Here is a 22,638-nt window from a genome sequence, read left to right on the forward strand (position 1 = left end):
ACTGAAATTAGGGGATCTGAGAGAGGACTGTTACGGGACATCTGGTCGAGGCTTCCAAAAAAACCATCAGCAATTTTTTTTAGGTATACCTGGTAGACTGAAACTATCTAATCAGCCAATCACATGGCAGCAACTCAGTGCATTTAGGGATGGAGACGATCAGGATGACACACTGAAGGTCAAACCAAGCATCAGAATGGGTAAGAAAAGCAATTTAAGCGACTCTGAATGTGGTTTTGTTAGTGCCAGATGGGTTAGCCTGAGTATTTCAGAAAAATGCTGACCTACTTGGATTTTCCCACACAACCATCTCTAGGATTTCCAGAGAAGGGTAAAAAAAAAAAAAGAGAGAAAATACAAAGTGACTGTGAGTTCTCTGAGCAAAAAGGCCTTTTTGGTATCAGAGGTCAGGAGGAGAATGACCAAACTGCATTGAGCTGATAGAAAGGCAGATCCAAAGTATGCAGAAGAGCATCTCCACATGAAAATATCCAACCTTGAAGCAGATGGTCTACAGCAGCACAAGACCAGAACGGGTGCCACTCTGTAGCTAAATACAGGAAATTGAGGGTACAATTTGTATGTTCTCACCAAATATGGACAACAGAAGACTGGAAAAACTTTGGCTGATGAGTTTCAATTTCTGCTGAGGCATTCGGATGGTAGGGTCAGAATTTGGTGTAAACAGCATGCAAGCACGGGTCCATCCCGCCTTGTATGAACTGGTAATGTTCAGGGGGTATTTCTGTCACACTTTGGGCCCATTAGTACCAACTGACCATGGTTTAAATGCCACATCTGAGTATTGCTGTTGGCCATGTTCATCCTTTTATGATCACAGTGTACTCATCATCTTGTGCACTTTTTCTAGCACATTAACATGTCCAAAAGCTCTAATAACCTCAAATTGGTCTCTTGAACATGTCAATGAGTTCATGGTATTCAGATGGCCTCCAGAGTCACCAGATCCTCAATCCAAGCACCTTTAGGATGTGATGCTTTCACATAGAGCAAAATCTCAAAGGAATTCCAGCACCTTGTAGAATCCATGTCACGAACAATTAAGACAGTTCTGAAAGTCGAAAGGGGTCCAATCCAAAACTAGAAAGGTGTACCTAATAAAGTGTCTCATGAGTATATTTCCAGCATTTGTTGCAGTTAAATTTAGGCTGCTGAGCTCTCTGAAAACTCCCAGCATGTCAAGTCCTAGGAGTTTCAGCTAACACAAATTTAACACTTTACATCTGAAAGCTCAGCGTGGTTACTCATGGCATGATAAACCAAGCTGTAGCGTGCATGTTCTGGAGCATCAAGTTTCATCCTGAGATACCAACCTCCAACTTTTCTTCTGCAGCTGTCGTTGTTCCTGAAAACACATTTACCTCAGTGATTCACAGTATGGCCCGTCTTTGAAAATTACTGTCAGTAAAATTAAGAGCACATCTGGCTATAGTTAGGGATTCTTAGATTGTATGACTGTAAAAAGACTAACTAAGCCTTCTGGTGTAGCTTCATGTACTTTCCTCAGCAAAAAAACATCAGAAAACCTTTAATTGCAGAGCTTCCAAAACCTATTTGAACATTTTGGGAGATCTAATTGTCTGGAATCACACAAATTCACAGTGGGAAGGAGTATGAGAAAATGTGAGGGGATTCTGCTGGTATGTGCCGGGTTACTCTGTGACCCCACTAAAAAAAAAAAAAAAAAACCAACACACGTGCTACACCTGACAGACACGGCTGAAGCTCGGATAATCCCATCAATCTGTCCACCCTCAGTCCTTTACCATCTGCTTTGTGAATTTAGAAACATACTGAAAACAAAAACATCTGGTGAAAGTAAACAACTTCAAATTCTTACACATTAAGAAAGGAGAGGAAAAAAACTCTCTTTATTAAAACACACATTTAAACATTTAAATATTACAAGAATGTAATCACAGAGAATATAAATGTATCGTACCACTGGGTACTAAAACGGCCAAGGAACTGACCTTATCGCCACCTACCAGGGCGTTCAAGTCAAAACAATAAAAACCAGTTTCCACAGGACGTGACCTCATAAACTGCTGAATGGAACAAACTTAGGATTGATGCATATGTTTGCTTTCTTAAAGAATTAACTCTTTCGATTTCAAAGTATCACAATGCAAACCATTTCTTAGGTATAATACAGTTTATAACAAATATGGTCAGGTCTAAATGCGATCACTCTATTGCCTGTCTGAAATGTAAATGATTTTTTAAACTGTTATAAACACAAAATATTTAAACATTTTCAAAATATTTCTATCTGAAAAAAATTGGTGGCTTAAAAACAAAAATAAAGCCTTCATTCAATGCTCACTGAGAGGCAATCTGTTGATCCAGGTGTAAAAAAAAAATAAGAAGAAGAATTGTTTCCCGTTTGACTAATTTATTTAAAGTTAATTACATGTGGGGAAATGTTACTGTATTTTAAGAGCCCAGACCCAACTTTACTTTCAGGAAAACTATGGAAGAGTCAGTGTTGAAACTTGAACAGGAACTTTCCTCCATGTGCAGAGGGGCATGGGTTCTTACGGGATAAGACAGCTGAATCCCAAAGTCTTCATGTAAACTGACTCTACAACAGTCAATTCTGCTGAGCAGCTGTAATGGGCACTGCAGCAGATTCATTGTCCTCGTCTGAAATGTGCAAGACCTCCTGAAACATTGAGAGGACACGGCCAAAATGAGAGCCCTCCCAGAACACCTTGCCACATCTGGTGCAGACGTAGAAGAGAGGGATCCTTGGCAGGAGGGTAGGGGGCACGGTGTGAAGCTGAATAGGCGCGCCCCCGGGAAAGGTCAGGGTGTCAGGGTCCAGCCCTGAAAGGGAGGCCCAGCGACACTGAAGAGCATACCTGGGGAGCTTTGGGGTCAAAATGTCATCGTGCTTCTCCTCTTCCTGGTGCATTAGGTCAGTGTTGTCCTGGTCTGATAGGAGTCCTACAAAAAAAAAATTTCTTTATTCTTAAAGGGAAAAGGAAGTAAGGTTATCAATGGTGAGACAAACAGCTGCAGACATAATGGACTGTAGAGTCATCCTTAAATGCTTTAGAAAGTATAGCCTTTCCTATAATACTGTGTGAGTTTGACAAACCTTTCTTTTTAAGCATCCCGACCATATCGTCTCGTGGCACTGCCACATACTGATCACTGTTACACGCCTGGAGAAACAAAGAAACAGTCACCAGCAGCAGATATAAAAATGTAAAAATGTGGAAAAAAGAAAATATTCTCGCCCGTTTACAAGCTTGTTGCAAATGTGGCCATTTGTACTCTAAATGCTGACACCATTAAAAATCTTTATTGCTTTGAGCTTTATTCTTGATGGATGACGTGACAAAAAAAAACTCCTTACTAGCACAATATCACAAAAAAACTTTCATATTCATTTTCATGATAGCTGACTGGTGGCTGTCATTTTGCTGTTATTTAAGTGGGTGTAATGTAGGCTGAGCAAATGTGTCAGAAAGTGCAACGGCCGCCACAAACGACATTAACATTTCCATACCCATCTCCAAAAACAACACAATAACACGCATAATAAATTCAATAGAGAACAATGTGTCTGCTGTAGGGATTTGACATTTTTATGATGGTGGAGGAGAGCTCTGACCAACATGTCAGTTAAAAAAAGAAAACATGTAGTGGCGATTAAGGACACAGTACGACTCACACTCATCTAACCAGTGATCACTGAGCAGTTTAGATGTACATGTGTTGACAACAATCAGGATGGAACTAAAATTATAGCCATAGGCTCTCTGAGTGACGCAGAAAAACAAATGCTTTGCTATGTAGCAGGCTCGATTACAGTAATGCTCTGATAGAAAAATGTTTTGCATCACCTATAATTGATTGAGAAATATTCAAAGCACATTACACCAGTTCTGAAGTCTATCCACTGGCTGCCTCTCAATTTCCAAAATTATTTTCTTTTACTTGATGGATTCACTCGTATATATGAACCAGCACAGGGTCTCAGGTCCTCCACAACCTGAAAAATCTGCCAGAGGAGCTGAGAGCAGCTGGAAGTCATGAAATCTTTAAACATAGACCTACCTATCTAGACAGGCCTGGCTTTTAACTGAGCATGTGCTACTGATGTCACAAACTTTTTTGTTCTTACCATTTTATCATTTTGGATGTTTACTTTCCATCACATTACTTTATTTTTATTCACTGACTGGGTTTTTTTTTCAAATTGTACATTTGATTCTATTTTATAATTATTTATCTTCTTATGTCTATTTAAATTTTTCTATCTGTGTATTTTTTTTTATTCCAATTATAAGCTATTTATATTTTTTATTTATTTCTTGCTGTTTTGTCTTTAAGTATTTAAAATGGCTCATTATCACATATGAATTCATCTTTATTACTAATGGTTATTGCCTTGTAATCAGCTTCTCAGTGATCCGAGAAACACCTGGAACTGCACTACACTGCGTGAGAAATACTTTGTAAATGAAGCTTGACAGATCTGATTAACTGGTTGAATAAAAACAACTTTTTTTTTATTGACTAACAGTGATTATTCCCTTTGAGAGAAGTGGAGCCAATTTCTGACAGAAAAATGACAGACATAACAGACATCTAATCCCCTCACTCTAGGTGTCAGGATATTTAGATCTTTTTTTTTTTTTTGCCTTAACAGGTTGATATACATTTAATATACAGACAGATGACATAAAAATAAACTAAAAGTACAGTGCAGTACCGAGTCACTCCTAACCCAGTATATGACACAGGATAATGATTACAGACTACAACCTAGGTTTGCTTCACATTGTAATGACCCAAAATACTTAAAACATCACCTGACCTTAAGTAATAAAAACCCACCAGAGTACACAGTAAATTCATAAATGGCTAACCTTAACAACCGGCTTTAAAACACAAAGTTGCAGACCTATGTTAAAACATGGGAAAAGTACAGGTCTGAGACGCCTGATAGCTTGCGTTGATCTACTCGCACACTAGCAAAGACACATTTTTCTCAGGTTCTTGCTTTGGTGTGAAAGGCCATAAGTGTTACAGAACGATCAGATCTTTGTGTGTATAGACAGTGTTAACACCTCAGTAGCATTCACATGTTCGCATTATAACGTCCTTCCCTGATAAATGGAGAGACATTAGTGGCCTCTTGTGTGCCGGCCCCCAACTCAAAGACAGACACATGCACACATTTGTCTGTAAAACATCCTGACAGCATGTCAGCGCTAAAAGCCTTGTCAATACATCAGGTCTCCGCCCAGTAAACAGCATTCTACTTAGAAGTGGGCTGTAAATCAAACCACTCGCACAAGAGTGATCCTTGACTAGTTCACTTAAGGTTTGCCTCTCTTCACCTGGGAAAATTCAGGACCATACACCCACTCAAAACAATGGCAAGTCATCTCATTTGTGTGCACATGTAGAGCAGTGTTAGCCTTTGTGGTGACAGAGGGCATGCAGGGAAAAGAGGGGAAGAAACACTGGAGGTGTGGGAATAGTAGAGGTGTAACCATCTGTCTTGTCTGTGCGAATGAAGCTTACTTCTCCCTGGCTGCATGCATGAACTCCTCTTTGCATGCTGAATTACATGCATACACAAAACCACGTAACATGCAAAACACACACACACACACACACACACACACACACACACACACACACACACACACACACACACACACACACACACACACACACACACACACACACACAGACAGACAAAAATTAACCGCACAGATAAAATACTTCACAATTTGCACAGGCTACACTACACTGAGCATACAAACCGCATGCACACAGATGCTAACAGCACATACACATGGTTGACACATACGACTGTGGCGGCAGCCAGGAAAACAGACCGAGCTATTTGCTCAGCTCAAAGTTTCCCAGAGTTGAGCAAGCCAGAACCTGCTCTGAACTCTCAAAGCTAAGCCACGGACGGGCAGGCACACACGCACATCGTCTCACACACACGCAACCGGGATGAAAATAATTCTATAATTAATCAGAGATCCTGCAGAGCTCTGTTAGACAAATGAGCTAAGTACAAGTGATTTTCTTTTTTCAATTTGTCACATTAGCAGATGTGCTGATAAGAAAAATGACTCTCCGACAGCTGGTGTTTCTTTATCCTACATCATTACTTAACTAGCAGAATTTTCAGGTATGCAGCTGTCACACAGGGAATAGGCTTCATCAAACCATTTCAAGTACAAAATTCAAAAGGTTCTTTATTGTCACTGTGCGGTCACACAACGAAATTCTTAAAGCCAGACAGTATTTAAAACACAGACAGACACACAGTAAATAAACATACACAATAATGAAACCTTAAAAGGTGCCAAAAACATACAAAGTTGACTCTGCTCGTTTGGACATGCTCGTTTTAGACACGGCATTATTCTGCAGGTTAGTCAGACACCATGACTTTATTTTCTTGTTTGGTTTTCAAACAAAAGGTGTGAAGATGCAAAAGACACTTACTGCAAATCATCAGAATCTCCCTACAATACTGGCAGTACTAAACTGGAATGAGGAAATATTTTGGGGGGTGGGGGGTTTTTTGGTACAATGTCTAATAATATGTCAATACTAGCTTTAGCATGCCACTAGGCTCTTCTACTTAAAACCCAGACGAGTGACTAATGATCAAAGGACCACCAAAAGTGAATTTGGCAATTCATAAATTTTTTTTAAAACAATTTAGATTTTTTTTAAATTGAAAGCTCTAGAAAGTTTTAGGCAGGTACTACACTGAGCTGCTCTGACCTTTGTTCCATGTTTTTTCAGGGAATCTAAGGCACTCTCACAGTCTGAACGTCCCTTGCTGTGACAACAAAGGCCATCTAAAGTCTGATACTGTGTTTTAAAGGACGGGATGTGGTGGGAAAAAAAAGAAAAGAGGAAAGAAAGTGAGGACAGCAGAGAGGAGGTGGTGGTGGGACTTTTTCCCCTAACGTGCTCAAACACACACACAGCACTGGCTCTGTATGCAGCTCCCATGGGAAAATCCTAGACCAATCTCAATAGGCGGTGCTTTTAGGGCTGATGCCGGTCACATGATCACAGCAGCCAATTGGACACTAGTGATTTGATTCAAATTGTGGTAAGTCAGGTAAAGGACAGCGTGGGAACTGGAGAGGAGAGGAGTGAAAGGGGAGCACAAACTGCATCATCATCTCCCTTTGGAAAGGTTCTCGCGGAAGTCTTTATGTAAACTTCAAATCTGAGTAAAGGTTAAAAAATACTTAAAATTCCACTGTCCGAGGTTGCTGTGGTCTAAAGCATATACGCTGTATGTAAGAAAGGAACTTTTTTTCCTCTCCTTTTTTTCAAGAAACTTAAAAACTCTTCCCAAGGAAAGCAAAAGAAAACATTGATGACCAGAGATTCATTGTTCCCACATCTGGGAAGTTCTGCTCTGTTTGAATCCCCTGTCATTTCCTTGAGCAGACATAAAATGTTGTTACTCCTGTAAGATTATGTAGATTTATTTTAAGTTGGATTTTATGCTGATTTTGGAAACAATCTGACTCAGACTGCTGTAGAAACGTGAGATTGATGAGCAAGCAAAAGCTAACAGACCATAGTCCCAAGGTCATGCTATGCAATGGGAACCCATCAGACAGTCTCTTGATTTAGCTTCCAACGGCAACTGTCTATTTTCTGACTGTCTAGCATAAACAGTCAGTTGGTAATTGTCTGCAAATGACAATAAATAAACAAATAAATACATAAATACAAATTTAAAAAAGCCAAATCATCACCTGAACACAGCTGATAGGTATCTAATGCACTTCACCCCTCATTTGCTTTCCACAGACTGTTTATCTGCAATCAACCAAAACCTGCTGAAACATGATTTGTCAATGGCACTAGGACTAGAAACAGACAAAAAGGAAACCAGAAAGTTTTGCCAACAAAAATTGCCCTTTATCTACACATTCTGTTTATGAATGTCGTCAGAGAGTTTGCACAAGTTCGTGACAGAAGAAAAGAGTGGAAACACTTTCATTAAGCTGAGAAAAGACCAGCAGAATTTTAGTGTTAATCATTAAATGAAAATCTTATCATTGCGGGTAAAATAAATCCTGAGGCACTGTAACGCCATTTACTTAGGTGGTGAGAAAAAAAACATACACTCTGACAATATGATTTCTATTAAATGATCAAATAATTAGTGAAGGCTTTATTTAAAAATGTACTTACAAAGAGAACAAGTTGCTCTGGACTTTAATTTTTGTGTGTGTTACCACAATACACCTGATTAATATGAAGGGAAACTGATAAATATTAGTGAATTATGATGGTTTGTACAGAGCCTGTTAATCAGAACATGGGCATAAATTACTTAAAATGAAGAGAATAAAGTGCATAATTAGATGGAGATAGAGCGAAAACGTCTGAAAACAAGCAGGAAACAACAAATAATAAGTCCAGCTGAATTAACACTGACTTAAAAACAGAGCAAAGCACATCTTTGAATTTATATGTAGGTATAATGCATATTTGTTACATTGCTATTGTTCCTTAAAACACACCTGTTACTTAATTTCACTTTCGTAGACAGATGCCCAAAAACTCTTCCTGTATACTACATTATCTAAACCTCTAAGGATTGTTTCTCTACTGCTGCAGCATGAGGGAGATACTGCAGTGACCCGTTAACTTTACTTTCCCACAGTATCCTGCGGGTGTCTGGCCAGTATCTCAGTCTGACAGCCTGAGGTAATTACCAGCTCTCCTAACTAACCACTACCACCTGACAGAAACTTGAACTTGGACCACAGCAGAGCCTGCCCGGGCTTGACATCACACACACCTTCCTCTGACTCACCTCACCCCTCTCTCTCTCTCACACACACACAAATTTATATACGCCGCACAGGCATGGAGAAGATGTAAAAACTCACATGGAACTCATAGACCTTCCCTGAGTCATCTTGCACCCACTCACTTCACCTGCATGACGCACAAATTATAGAAGTCTTTCTTAATGTTCCCAAGAATACAAATTACAAAATATGACACGACTGTGGTAATTGTGCTCTTAACTGCATCTTGAGCAGAGTCAGAGCTCAACAGATGCCAAGTGCAAAAAGGTCGTTCACTATAGTGGCAGTTTGTTCTGTATTTAACGAGATGTGATCGAGTTTATTAACCAGCTCATAAAATAATAAAAGAATTAAAAAAATTCCCCTGTAAGATCATCTTCTCAGGCACCTCGAAGGTCACTGCTGCTGACTGTGTGCTCCGTGACTTCACTACAGTAAACGGGCCCAAATTTCCTGTGGAGCATGATGGTGACGCGAGACGCATCTCCAGTTTTCAACGGAAGAGTCTGAATTTTTCAAGTCCAGAAAAAGCTCATCATTTAAGGAGTGCAAACAGAAGTGTGCTCATCAGGGTTGTTAGTATTATTATTATTATTATTTACAATTGCATTATTGTGAATTCATCCGTCAGCGCAAAACTAAGGGAGTTTTAGTGTAATCTTCAAAGCACCTGCACTTCTCTGTGGTACTTGCTAGCCTGTCATGCAGGACTTTTCGACCACACCAACAAAATGTTTTTGCCTCACCAGCTCTAGTCCCCATGAGAGTTAGTCATCTTCTCAAAATGAAACTCAAGTTGAAGAAACCCCTTTTTTACGACAGTGGAGGAGATCAAGCATGCAAACTTTTTGATCACAGCTAGTAACAGCAAACAGTTTGCACAATTTTGATGACATGACTTCTTTAATTCAGATTTTAATTTAATTACTGACAGTTAAAAAGTTCATTTTAGATGCCGTATGCTCTGTATCTCAACTATAATGATAAACACAAAGGGGATACTCCCTATCTACTTAGCTTGTTTTTAAATCTTTCCAAACAGGTGTGCCACATGTTCCGATCTCAACTATTATTCTTCTTTTGGCTGTTCCCTGGGAGGATCTACTGCCATCTCATCCTATCCTTGCACCCTCCTCTGTCACCCCAACCCTCTGCATGTCCTCATTAACTTTTTTTTCTCCAAGACTGCTCCTTGTGCTCGCCTCAGTTAGTTGTTTTAAATTATACCGGTTTTAAACGGCCAATAAAACCTAATCTATGCTTTATTCATTAAACCAATTCTTGTTCAATTTTAGATCATGTTTTTACAGTATATGACTGAAACAATACATCTTACTATAATGTACAGACGTTTGTCCACAATTCCTACCACTTGCTGCCAATGTGTTAAATTACCTTTTTTTTGTAGTCCTTGTGTACCATTTAATAGTTTTTCTTTCTGTTTTATTGCATCATGATAAAGTTTGCATTAATGTACTTTTTTTTTGTACTTTTCTTGACCATATGTAAAGCAGGGTTTCTCTACTGCTTGTTTAGTCAATCTCCGTCATTCTTTTTAGTTCTTGTTTCAATCTCATGTCAACTTTGTTTTCCCACATTTGACCATTTTATCACCTTCCACTTGGTCTCAACAATTTACCTTTTACTTCCTTCCCTCTTTTACACTCTTAGTCCATCTTCATTAGTTCTTTTAAACGAGGTAATGCAGTCTTGCAGATAACAGTCTATCACACAAACAGCACATGCTTTCTCTTGGCACTGCACAGTCAGCTTGTTCTGTTCTTCTTCTTTAAAAAAAACCCGCATTCAACCTTCAACCTCTACCTCTATGTCTCCCACTGAACATATGTCTTCTCTCTTCTATCTCTTCAATGTCTTCATTGATGCTCCATATACCCTCTTACAGTGTTTTTTTCAATTTCCCTCTACTTCTCTGGTTGCTTTGCACCTCTAACCCCTTCCTTTCTTTTCTTCCCTAAGTACTTCTTTTTTCTTCTCAGATGCCAGATAGCTGGGGCCAGTCTAAGCCAAACAGCTCAGGAAAACAACCAGCTAAAAGGGTCCCTTGACAGTGTTGGGTAGTTGGCTTTGATGGAGGGATAAAAACAGCTTATTTTAAAAACATAAAAAGCACATGTATTTAAATGGATCAAACCTTTAAGCTTGATAGGCTGGTGTGTATTTTATATATATATATATATATATATATATATATATATATTTTAATGGGACTTAATTTTAATTTAATTTTAAATCCTGTTATTTTAATGTTAGATGGGCTACACATCAAATGATGCATTAGATAAAACAATTGGCCTACTAAGTTAATTGGTTAATTATTATATCATTGTTGGCAATCTGTTTCCAAACTACAGCTAAAAGCTTAATTAATCAATAGGAAATTATCCTGCAAACAGTTCTGATAGTTAATTATTTGAATAAAAGGGGAAAAAGTAAAAATTCACTGGCGCTGTTTTTTTTAATTATCCTGTGATATGAATATGAATACTAGTAAAGGGAATACTGGATAGTTGGAGCACAATCACATACATGACACTTCAAGCAATTTTTCTGCATGGATATGTTAATGTTACTGAAAGCACAGAACTGTATAGATCGTAGATGTGCATGTGATTATCATAGCTATGCTATAAGATACTTTTTATGTTACGGTAAGCACTTTCCTCTTCCTCCCATCTTTCTTTTGTTCTTGCGCTGTTGCCGAGGAGACAAATGGTGGGTTTTGTGGTGCTGTCACATGGCCAATTAAAGACAACTGGTTCTCCACAGTGCAGAGCATCCATGCCACCGTTAGCTGACATTTGTTCTTTTGAGACAAAAGTGGTGCCCCAAATGTTTTCCCGCCATCTGCTTAGGCGGCTTTACGTTTACACGTGCTTATACACTAAAACCATCTCAATGCACTCATTTTTCCCATGCCTTCACTGCACCCATTCACGCTGATGTTACGACATCCACAGCTTTCCTCGACATGCGCTGACAGTTCTCAAACTGTCACTACACCCACAAACTCAAACTGAAATTCCACCCACTGAATCAACCAACCTGAACTATATCTGCGTGCGCATACACATACACAGTCTCGTCATGGGAGAGCCAACAACAGATTCCTTTGCACAACATCTAGTGTTGCCGGTACATACTTCACCCTCCAGCGTTCCTCCTCACCCCTCCTCTCACTTTTACTTTTTTTCTAAGCTGTTCTTGATGTAGAAGAACGCAGGGAATGTTATTATAATGCAGAGTGATTCATCCAGGACTGTAAATACTGTCAGCAGTGGTGGCTGCTGCTGCTGGTCTGGTCTGTTGTCTTCTGAACTGATTTGAGGAAATGAAGAAGAAAAGATTCTCCCACGTGCTTTTGGACAGTCAAGGCGATAGTCAAATTTGGAATTCAAACGGTCAGACATGAGAGTTCCTTATCAAAAAACCAATAGTGGTGCATTATGTCCTGTCACAACAGGATTTAAGAAAAGCTCTACAGAGTTATCTAACTTTAAGTGTCATCTCACATCATCTTAAAGGACTGTGAAATATTACACAAATCATTGGTGGTGGAGACTTGCATACTGCCTGAGACAGAGTAGTCAGTAAACTGATTTCCCTTGCAATCTGCAAACCTTCAAATTAGCAAGATAAAACTTACTTTATTAGCACCACTGTAAAGGCTGCCCTTAACAGTCTTAAGAGAATTAAAGGTACTGTGTTTGTTTGCAAAGGTATTAGGCTTTACAGAGTGGAGGACTGGAGGCTCAAAAGCAGTTCTCCAAAAAAACAACAGTGTATAGTCCTGTGGTGATGCTAACAGATCTAATGCTGATTTGTGAAAGAGCAGGCCTCAATAGGAAATGAAGTGACAGCGGAAATCACGGCGAAGGGGAGAAGCATGAAAAAAAAAAACCCAAAACAAAACAAAAAACAAAAAAACAGTTTTTACATTTGTTTTACACAATTACAAAGAAGTTATTTGTACGTTACGACTTCTTGCTTGGAGAACAGCTGTTCCAAGTATTCTTGATAGTGCACTCAGATAACAGTAAACAAGTACAACATATAGATAGTGATCTGCAAAGCTGAGTGCAGACTCTAGGTAGTACCAACCCACTATGATGTCAGTCCTTTTAGACAAAATCAGTTTAAGTTATTGTTCTGTGTGAACACTTGTTGCATAATGCGGTCGCTCAGACCCAGGGCCCATGAGTAGTTGTAGACTTGTTTTACATTATGTATGTTTGCTGCACTGTGCTGCTGTCCTTGTGTTCTCCATGCTTGTATGTATAGGCAAGTGGGTGTGTGCTAGCCACACCTGCAGCTAGGGCTGGGCCATATCATACCGTTCACGGTAATACCGGTATAATGTTGGGCAATAATAAGAAAATGAAATACCGCGATAGAATATGGGTAAAACGCGCATGTGCAGTGCCTTTGTTTTCATATGCACATGGCGGAAAAAGCGTGCCGGCGACGGAGAATGAAAAGAGCGAAAGCGGATCGTTGAATGAAACGGATGAACCAGAACTGGTTTGTAAAAATGCTGCAACTTCAGTGGTGTGGAACTGGTTTAGCTTTCGTCCATCAGATACACAACAAAGCACTATTTTTGGTAGAGCATGCTAGCGGGCCGTCGTTATTACCGTGTTTTTTGGAAAATGTGGCACACTTAAAATCAATCCTTTGATTTTTCTGAAAATCGACAGTGCCCCTTATAATCCTGTGTGCCTTATGTATGAATTCTGGTTGTGTTTACTGACCTCGAAACGATTTTATGTGGTACACGGCGCTCGAAAATCTGTCAGACGTTTTAGTATGACTTTGCTGAGCTACGAACCCGCACCACTTGATGGATTGTCGGAGCATTACGGCTATCATAGGCAGGCGCCTCGCGGAGTGATACGAACTGTGCTTCAACATAATATTACCGTATTGTGTGTGTATAACCTCTTTCTAAGTTTTGTGGATATTATACATGGTTATGCTGAGGATATGTCGGCCAATTTCCACTGGAAATGCTTTTTGGTTAAACTGACAGCAAGGAATTTGCATTTGCACTGTAAAATTTTTATATAACTTTAATGCACATAAAAAACAGCTGCTTGTTTAAGTGAAAATACATTGATGGGTTTTTTTTTTTTCACTAATAAAGTTGTGGAGTGGTAAAGTATTTTGTCTAGTGTCAATTATATCGTCAGTTATATCGTTATCGCAAATTTTCAAATGTATATCGTGATAAATATTTTTGGTCATATCGCCCTGCTCTACCTGCAGCTAATGAAGCCTCGTCGGGGAGCTACTTAAGAGTGTGGCTGAGCACTCCTCGGCGCGGGATCGTGGTGTGAGACTCCACGTCAGTGTTCTTTGTGAGCCAAGTTAAACGAGTGAATGCCCACAGTGGTTGAGTGTCCTAACGGTTGCTTCTTTGTTATTTTCTCCAGGAAAGAGCGTGGAAGACAAGAGCAGCAAGCACGGGGTGCGGGGACACATGGGAGCGGAAGAGCACGGAGCACGGACTTGTGGGTGGAAGACACGACACGGGAGTCAAGGGAACACGGGGATTTATTATTCTGTGGATTATTTACACCACTGTAAATAAACGCACAGTTTATCATAAAGAGCTTCTTGTAGACCATGAATGTCTACAAGAAACTGTATGAAGTAAATTATTCTTACAGCATATGTCTTTAATGAGTTAAAAATCCTAATTCACATAGGGTTCAAAACTATATATACACCCCTATCGCAGTCACCATAATATTTGGTTATATGTCCCTTAGAACATTTTACCTTGACCAGATGTTTTTGGTAGCTACCAACAAGCTTCTGGCATAATTTTGGATATCTGACGACTTTTCTTGGATGAATTTGTAGATCATTTTGTAGTTCATTTAAATTGGTTAGTTTCATGACCCCAGACCTGGCTTTTAACCATAACCCACAGATTTTCAGTAGGATTTAGCTCAGGAAAACCATTCTAGAAGCAAAATGTTTGGCTGCTCTATCCACTCCAGAAATACACATGTTGAAATGCGTTTTCACCTGTTGGAACACCCAGTGGTGCTCAAGTTTCTAGCTCTTGATCTAAGGGGAATTCGAAGAATCTGGAGGTAATCTTTCTTCATTATTCCATCCACTTTGTGCAATGTACCAGTACCAATGGTAGCAAAACAGGGCCACAGCATGATGCTACTACCATCACACTTAACAGTTGATATCGTTCTTAGGTTTGAAACTCTCTCCTTAACTCCCCCGAACATACTTCTTGTCAGTGTGGCCAAATCTTACTGTAAAACTTCTCGAGAAGACATTTGACTGACAGTTGAGCTGACAGTTTGGGTCTTCTTCCAGAAGTAGCCAAAGTGGTGACATATCCAAATGACTTGTACTTGCATACAGTTGTTTGAATTGTTTGATCCAGGAATCTGTCGCTGTTTATAAATTAGGACGATGCTTAAATCCTTGATCCATGTCAGAAAACCAACTGATTAAATTAACTCTACCAATTTTGGCAGGAAGACTGGTCAAATGTCCACCCAGTATTCTACCAGGTGCTTGATGTTCAAGGTGCAACTTGCTATGAATATTTAACCAAATATTAATGGGGGTGTATGGTATTTGAGCCTGTGTTTTGATGCTGTGTGGATTGGAGAAAATCCAAAAGAAATTAAAACGTGCACTTTTTGCATTTCATTTTTTAAAGTGCTTAAAGATCTTTGTTCTACAATCATTCCACCCCAAAAAAAAGAACACCTCAAAGAAATCATCATCAATCAACCCCCGAATTGCCATGACATTCACACCCATGATTATATCCAGAACCGTTGGTGAATTCACTTTTTTTATTTTTAATTTACCAAGACTCAAAATGGCTACAACTGAAACAGCTCAATTCCCCGAATGAACAAAGTCTGTGAATGAGGCACCCTAGGATGCTGCAGCATCCACTTTGGGAATCTGTGACTTAAGCTGTTTTCATGCATGAACTCCAAACAATGGCAGGAGAATCAGGTTGGGACAGTGTCTGAAGTTGCCCTTTCTCACATGCGTCAAAGAGTTCATAGGCAGCTTCACATGCTTTCTCATCGCTAAAAACCACTGATTTAGGAGAATGTGCTGCCTGCTTAGAGCAAACAACAGGTTAAGACGTGAGTATACCCGAAATTAGTCACTTTGTGCATCGCTGTATCACCATCATTTATGCTTGCCATTAGGGTACACGTAGTAGCTGCATCATTCTTCTGAATGATAAGTGTGGCCTTTCTGATAACACCTCCACATCATTGCTGATATAGGGGGTCAAAACCAGAAGCAAAAAGCTGCAGAGTTGTCCCCCCCCCAAAAAAAAGTCTTATCTTTTCAAATGCTGTTATATCTCCCTCTGCATAATCTATGAATCTTCTGCACTGATATAATTTTAAAATAGTGGTAAAACTGACATGAATGTATACTTGTGACCCCCAGCTTTGGCAAAAGTGGCTCAATGGGATAGGTTACAAAAAACAAGTGGTACACAACCTGCAGAAATGGCGGATAGCGACAGCAGATGACTAAGATCAACTTTGTCGTCCAGTGCCATCCTCGAGGTACTGCGCAGCTGGCATAAAATTGCCATTATATGGCAACTAAGTGACTACTGTGACTTTACCTGGCAATTAACTGTGTATGTAAGATCCAGCTGTGTTGTACAAATGTGTCCTTACATGCAGCTCTGTTGACAGTGTAGAAATGTTCAGGCTTGCTGTTCACTTGTAAAAACAACTTTATCATTTATTAACAAAGCTTATATGGCTTATATGGCACATTCATCTTATACTTTCAACACAAATTACATCTATGTTTCAAAAAATGAATAAATAATTAGCCTGTGCTGTTGATATTTTGGGATCAAAACATAACTGCACTACCAACTAAGTGCTTTTGCTCTTATTTTAACTTGAAAAAAATTTGATGATTCAATTTAAACTTAAAAGTCTTTAGTCCAAAAAATGTAACTGCTCATGTTCTACAACCAACTACATTTAATTCTGATGAACACATCAGGAACCCAGGAAATGGTTTGAGAGAAATGAAAAAGGAAAGAAAGACGATGGAAATGCAAAATCTGGTGACTCGGGAAAGAAATGAAAGAAAAGAAAACTGTCCTTAGGAAGGACTTTACTGGGATTCAAAAGGGCCAACTGGTTCGTAATGAGATAGTATGACTGAGATGCTGACAAATATATCATGTCATTAGTGCTTCTCTGACTAGTTGATAGCTGAGGTAGGGGTCCAGCATACTCGATCCAGACAGCAAGCTCAGTTAAACTACACAGACTATTTCCAGTAGTCTGAAGCAGGCTATATCCTGTTTTGGGCAACATGTGAGAAAGGACAACTTGGTTACGCGTCTATCTGTGTCATCATAAATGTTATCAGGACAGACATAACTCACAGTGGACAGGATATGGGAGGCTGAGATAAAGGGAAATGAAAGAGGAAAAGGGCTCAGGGTTAAGTGGCAATAATGAGGATAAGACAGGAGAATATGTGTATGTGTGAATTCAAACTCACTTCAAAGTGTCTCTTGGAGCCTTGTTCAGGCAACAGGAGACATAGGAGAGGCCCAGGGCATTAGAAAAGCAGGGAGGTAGAGGGGGAGGTTGAAAAAGGAGGGTTTGGGTAGAAAGGAAGCAGAACATGGTTGCAAACAAAGGCTGAAGAGAAAGAGAGGACTGAGGTGGAGGAGGGCAACGAAGGGTTAAGCATAAGTGGGTCGGAGGTGAGAGGTTGGGGTATCTGGGTAGGTGAGAGGGAGGGGACTCACGGTGAAGGGGTTCACCTCTAGTGTGAATGTGATGAGGTAAAACCAAAAGAAAGGACTATGGAGAGAGTTCCTGTGTCATACACCCTCTTTATTTCCACCCTTCCTTCCCTTCCTCCCCTCTGGCCCTCTGTCCCCTTCCCTCCCTCCACTGCTGCACCCTCTCTGCGACCGGCCCCGGCAAATTCCCTAGGGCCAGGGGCAGTCCCCTTTCAGTCTCCAGTGACACAGTAATTAGAAGTGTGGGAACTGAATCCGTCCCTCTCTCTGAGCTCCCGCACCCCTCACCACCCCCCAATGATCGCTTGCTCTCTCCTTTCGCTGGCCCTCACCCCCCACACCCCCTTACCAGCTCCCAGTTCCCACCTGGGGAACCTCAATTTTTGCACCTCAACTCAAGCTCTCGATCTCAGGAAATAGCATCTACCTAAAGAAAGAGCTCTCATATGGGTTATAGTCATTATCATATGCATCTAATATGACAGATACCTTAAATTACGTACAACTTATAAATACGACAACTTTACATATGCTAAAGTTAGACCATTTTATTTGTATGTATTTATTAAAAACAATTTAAAGCACTGATTGACACTTGCCACCTGTGATCTTGATGGGAGCGTTGCATCACACACACTCACACACTCAAACCCATACCATTCATCCCCCCTCCCACCCCACCCCGTTTCACCCCCGCCTCCTCTACAGTCACATAGTCCCCTATCTCTTCGAACAGAGCAACGCTGTCTCTCCCGCTCTCCATCAAGCTCACCACCCCACCACCCCCCTCCAACCCCCATTCGCTATCTCCACGGCGATAACCATGGGAACAGCAGCACTGTGGGAACGGGCCACCAGTTGACCAAAATAGACAGCAGGAAAATGGAGGGAAAGAAAGAAAGAAAGGGCTCCCTGCGTCCAAGGAGGCCCGTGAGTGTGCATTTCTGTGTGCACGTCTCGTATGTGTGTGTGGCATAGGAGGTCCATGGGATCATTCAGACAGACAGGTACTCAGGCACTCCACTCACCTCTGGTTTTCACCAGCAACAATGGGGACACTGGGTGGCTTGAGCTGTTACATTTATTCACAGATATGCGGCTTCGGTTTGAGATGGTGGGACATGTTGAGATGCTTGTTCTCCTCATAATTTTAACGGTCCTACAACTACTAGATAGCTGTGTTGCACACAAAAAGGCAACGCCCTAACCACAAACACCCACACCCAAACAGCACAGTATTATTACACCATCACACACCCAGTCACACCCACAACCATGCACCTCTAAAGGAACACGTGCAATCGGTCTAATGAATGAATGAGATTGTTGGAATGGTTGGCATTCAAATACTGAAACAAGTTTGTGAACTAAAATGAAAGTACATAAACAAAGGCACACATGTCTAATTACAGTCTCAGTTAATGTGAATAGCCAGAATAAGTAAGGCTACCATTATTGTTTAAAGATTTAATTCATTTAATTTTAATTTTGTGTGTGGCAGGGGCAGGTAACCACAGCATAGCACACTTATAAGCAAGCACAAAACTACCACAGCTCATATTTTGTGTTTGCTATTTAGTTGTATTTGGTCCACATGCATTGCTTGTGGTCTCCATTAAGTACAAATGCATGCACACACACACTCCTCTGTCTTTATGGCTTTAACTAAAATGCTGGGATGCAGTTCCGATGAGAAACATTAGATGCTGGTTTTCCTTGGCCTCCAAGAGAAGGAAATGGGGAAAAGACGCAAGTGGCGCATCATCATCATATTTTTTTTTTTTTACCTAATGTGGGCCTAATTTTCCACTCCATTTATATCCTGCATCTTTCTCAGCAGCTCTGACATTCAAGTCTTGACTTCTACACTCATCTCCCTAAATTTCTGTCTATCTCTGCCTGATTTCTCCTTTTCCTTCTTTCCTTATTCCACTCACCACACAAATCCCTTTTCTTCTCCTTTCAATCTCTCCGCTCTTTTCCGATTTCTACTGATCTATCTAATCTATCCAGAGTGCCTCCCCCTTTGCCTTTCCCAGGCCAAGTAGCCTGACCTCTCCAGCCTTCTACCTCTTTGCTCCCAGGAGTGAGGGGGTGTGTGCCTCTGACCATTCCCATCCGACTAGCACTTTCACTTTTAATCTGACTGTGTGTGTAACGGAGGAGACAACAAAACAAAGAGAATGTGTGTATGTCCCAAAGCAAACAGAGTCTAACTTCCTGACAGCATCGCATCACGCAAACTGCATGCTTTGGGAAGAACCACTGCAAGGCATAGTTTGAGGTTTTGAGGCCGAGTCGGCCTCGCATTCCAAAGACATAACACAATAACACACGCACACACAAGGAGTGAACAGGAACACAGCTCAGACATTTAAAAAACGTTCACAGTATATACAGGCCTCCACTGTGATTGTATTCACAGTTCTGCCCATGAGAATCAAGTAGAAACAAAACAGCAATACATCACCGGAGCGCCAACTTTGAAACACACACACACACACAATCACACACACACACACACACACACACACACACGCACACAGAATACCGTGGTTTAGTTCACAAGCCACAGACGGTGGGGGGTTACCATCCATTATCTCTGTCTCCATGAGGTTTAAATTCAAGTGTTGACACAACTCATTCTCGGAAACAGCATTCATGCACACGCACAAGCTTGGACTAACACACAATGTCCACACATGTACAGGATAGATGAGGTTATTGTTGTGAAGATATATAGGCCAGTGGTTCCCATTCCTGCTGGTTTTCTGTGCTATCAGCTAAGTCAACCACACTGAAAGTGCAAAAGAATTCATGACTGATAAAATTAAAAGCAGTTCTTGTGAAAGAAGTTCTGAAGCTCTTGCATCAGAGAGCACACAATCAGAAATTGTAATTTTGGTTCATTTGTAGAATTCTGGTAAAGATTTTTATGGGGTTTTTTTTGTCTTAACTGTCACAAAACTCTATAAACAGGAGACAGGAAGACACATGCAACTAGAGAATTTCAGTACCCCCACCCTTATGTGACACTAAGCACAGACAACAGACCACACACATTCATCATGCAGAGAGACAGCAATCATGAGCTGAACAGCAACTAAAATTATGCAGTTAGTAACCTAACATTAGGAAAATATAACAGGGAAGGATACACATAAATTGCTTCCAAGAATTCCTGCATGTCATAGGGGTTGTTGTAACTGTGAGCACAAAGGCGCCACGGTCAAGGTATCTCTTTATTTCAGATATTGTTTTTTATCAACCAGAATTGGTGACCTATATATGTGGAAACAATGCATTTGCAGAGAACACAGATGGTGATATGATATAGTAAAATGTTCTCAATATTGTCTACAAGCCTTCCAACTTGAAAATTGGGTAACACTGACAAATGCATGGGGTTAAGTAGTCTTAAATCTATAAAAGAAAAAAGCACAGCCTCCATGTTTACGATTAAGTTATTTGTCCTAAGTAATCCTTATATTATTGCATTAAGCATCAAGCCTCCCTCTTAATTCACAGCAATCAGATCGCAGTGCAAAAGAAGCTGTAGTTTTAAAATGATGAGCAGAAGTAGGTCATATGTCAAATTGCATGTGAGGAAGCAAGGTTGCCTTAAAAGCATGACTGCACATGTAGGAGTCACCTAAAGCTCCCAAAGTGGGCTTGTGTGCCACAGAGATATGATAATAACAACCTTAACCCTCTCAGCTATTTCTCACTGGCAGGCATTAGCGTGGCTGACAAGAGTTCTTTATCACCGTGGTTGTGTGCAGCGCAGGCAGAATAAGCTTGGATGGCTTGCTATGTTATGGTGCATGTAGAGTGTGGGAGAATGATTTATGATTCACTAAGCTGCGAAGACCAAAGATCACATTTCACTATCGCAAGGGAAACCATTAAACCATGACCACAGACAGAGAGACAATCACACCAGCAGATTCTGGGAAAGGAAAGTGCAATTGTTAGCGCAAATTCTCATAACATTTTTCTACCGTTACCGGTGGGACTTAACTTTTATTGTTCAAAGAAAAGTATGTGGGTAATAGTTAAGGAGACCCAAGGAAGACAAATGCATGGGCACGTGTCATTTATGGAGAAATAACTTTTTTTTTCTTTTAAAAGGTATTATCAATAAATCTTTGACCTACTCTTGCAACTGGTTTCTCTCAAGCCCCAATTATACTTGCAGCCTGACTTTTAACCCTTAAGAAAACACATTTTGTGTTATATAACAGTGTATTAAAATGTGATTTTAATGATGAAAGGTCCATTCCCTGTGTGGTATTGTGGTCATTAGCTGACCTAAGGTTTGTTATTATAGTGCAAAGAATTCTCTGTCCCTTAGGATACTATTTAGAAGCAGAGGGCAATCACTCACAGCAGCACAGTCTGGCTGTGCAGCTACTGTGCTCTGCAAAACATGAGAAACTTCCTCTTTCTCTGTGTATGTTTCAGAGGAAGGCATCAGTAAGTGGTTCCCTCTCCCTGAGCGGCAGGGGAAAGTAGACCCTCTCGAGTGCCTCTTGGCTTCCCCACCTCCCCCATGAGCCAATAACGCAGTCAGACAGACACACACGCACGCACACACACACAGTGTGGTTTCTCCTCTGGTGGGGAACATAAACAGGGCTGTCTGTCTGCAAGTGGAGAGCTAGTTCTCATGACATCACCACCCAGCAGGAATGCACTGCTCTGCCACGTCAAAGCCCCTCACACACACAAACGCTCGCACACATACACACAAAAGTACATGTTAAGTGATTTATGCACGTCCACATTTTCACAGGGAAATGTACCACATACAAAACATACACCCAAATGGCATTTTGAGCCATTTTCTCTCCTCTGGTATTTTCTTGCTGTGCAATTGTTTTTCCTCTCTCACTGCTCAGACATCCTCTTCCTCTGCATCTCCTCCCTTATCTTTATCACTTTGTTTTGCTCATTTTATCC

General features: G+C 40.5%; 1 protein-coding gene across 1 annotated transcript in view; it reads right to left on the bottom strand.

The window, feature by feature from the left end:
- Positions 1–1,868: 1,868 nt before the first annotated feature.
- Positions 1,869–22,638, bottom strand: part of exd3 (exonuclease 3'-5' domain containing 3) — a 44,127-nt gene continuing 23,357 nt past the window's right edge. The window contains exons 20-21 of the mRNA XM_084934968.1: positions 3,125–3,191; positions 1,869–2,970 (exon numbers count right to left, since the gene is read on the bottom strand). Of these exons, the coding sequence (XP_084791094.1) occupies positions 2,615–2,970; positions 3,125–3,191 (423 nt within the window). The 3' untranslated portion in view covers positions 1,869–2,614. The remainder of the gene's footprint in view (positions 2,971–3,124; positions 3,192–22,638) is intronic.

Source organism: Perissodus microlepis, chromosome 7 (assembly GCF_051167445.1).
Source record: "Perissodus microlepis isolate ML-2025 ecotype Zambia chromosome 7, ASM5116744v1, whole genome shotgun sequence".
In the NCBI taxonomy this organism is placed as follows: Eukaryota; Metazoa; Chordata; class Actinopteri; order Cichliformes; family Cichlidae; genus Perissodus; species Perissodus microlepis.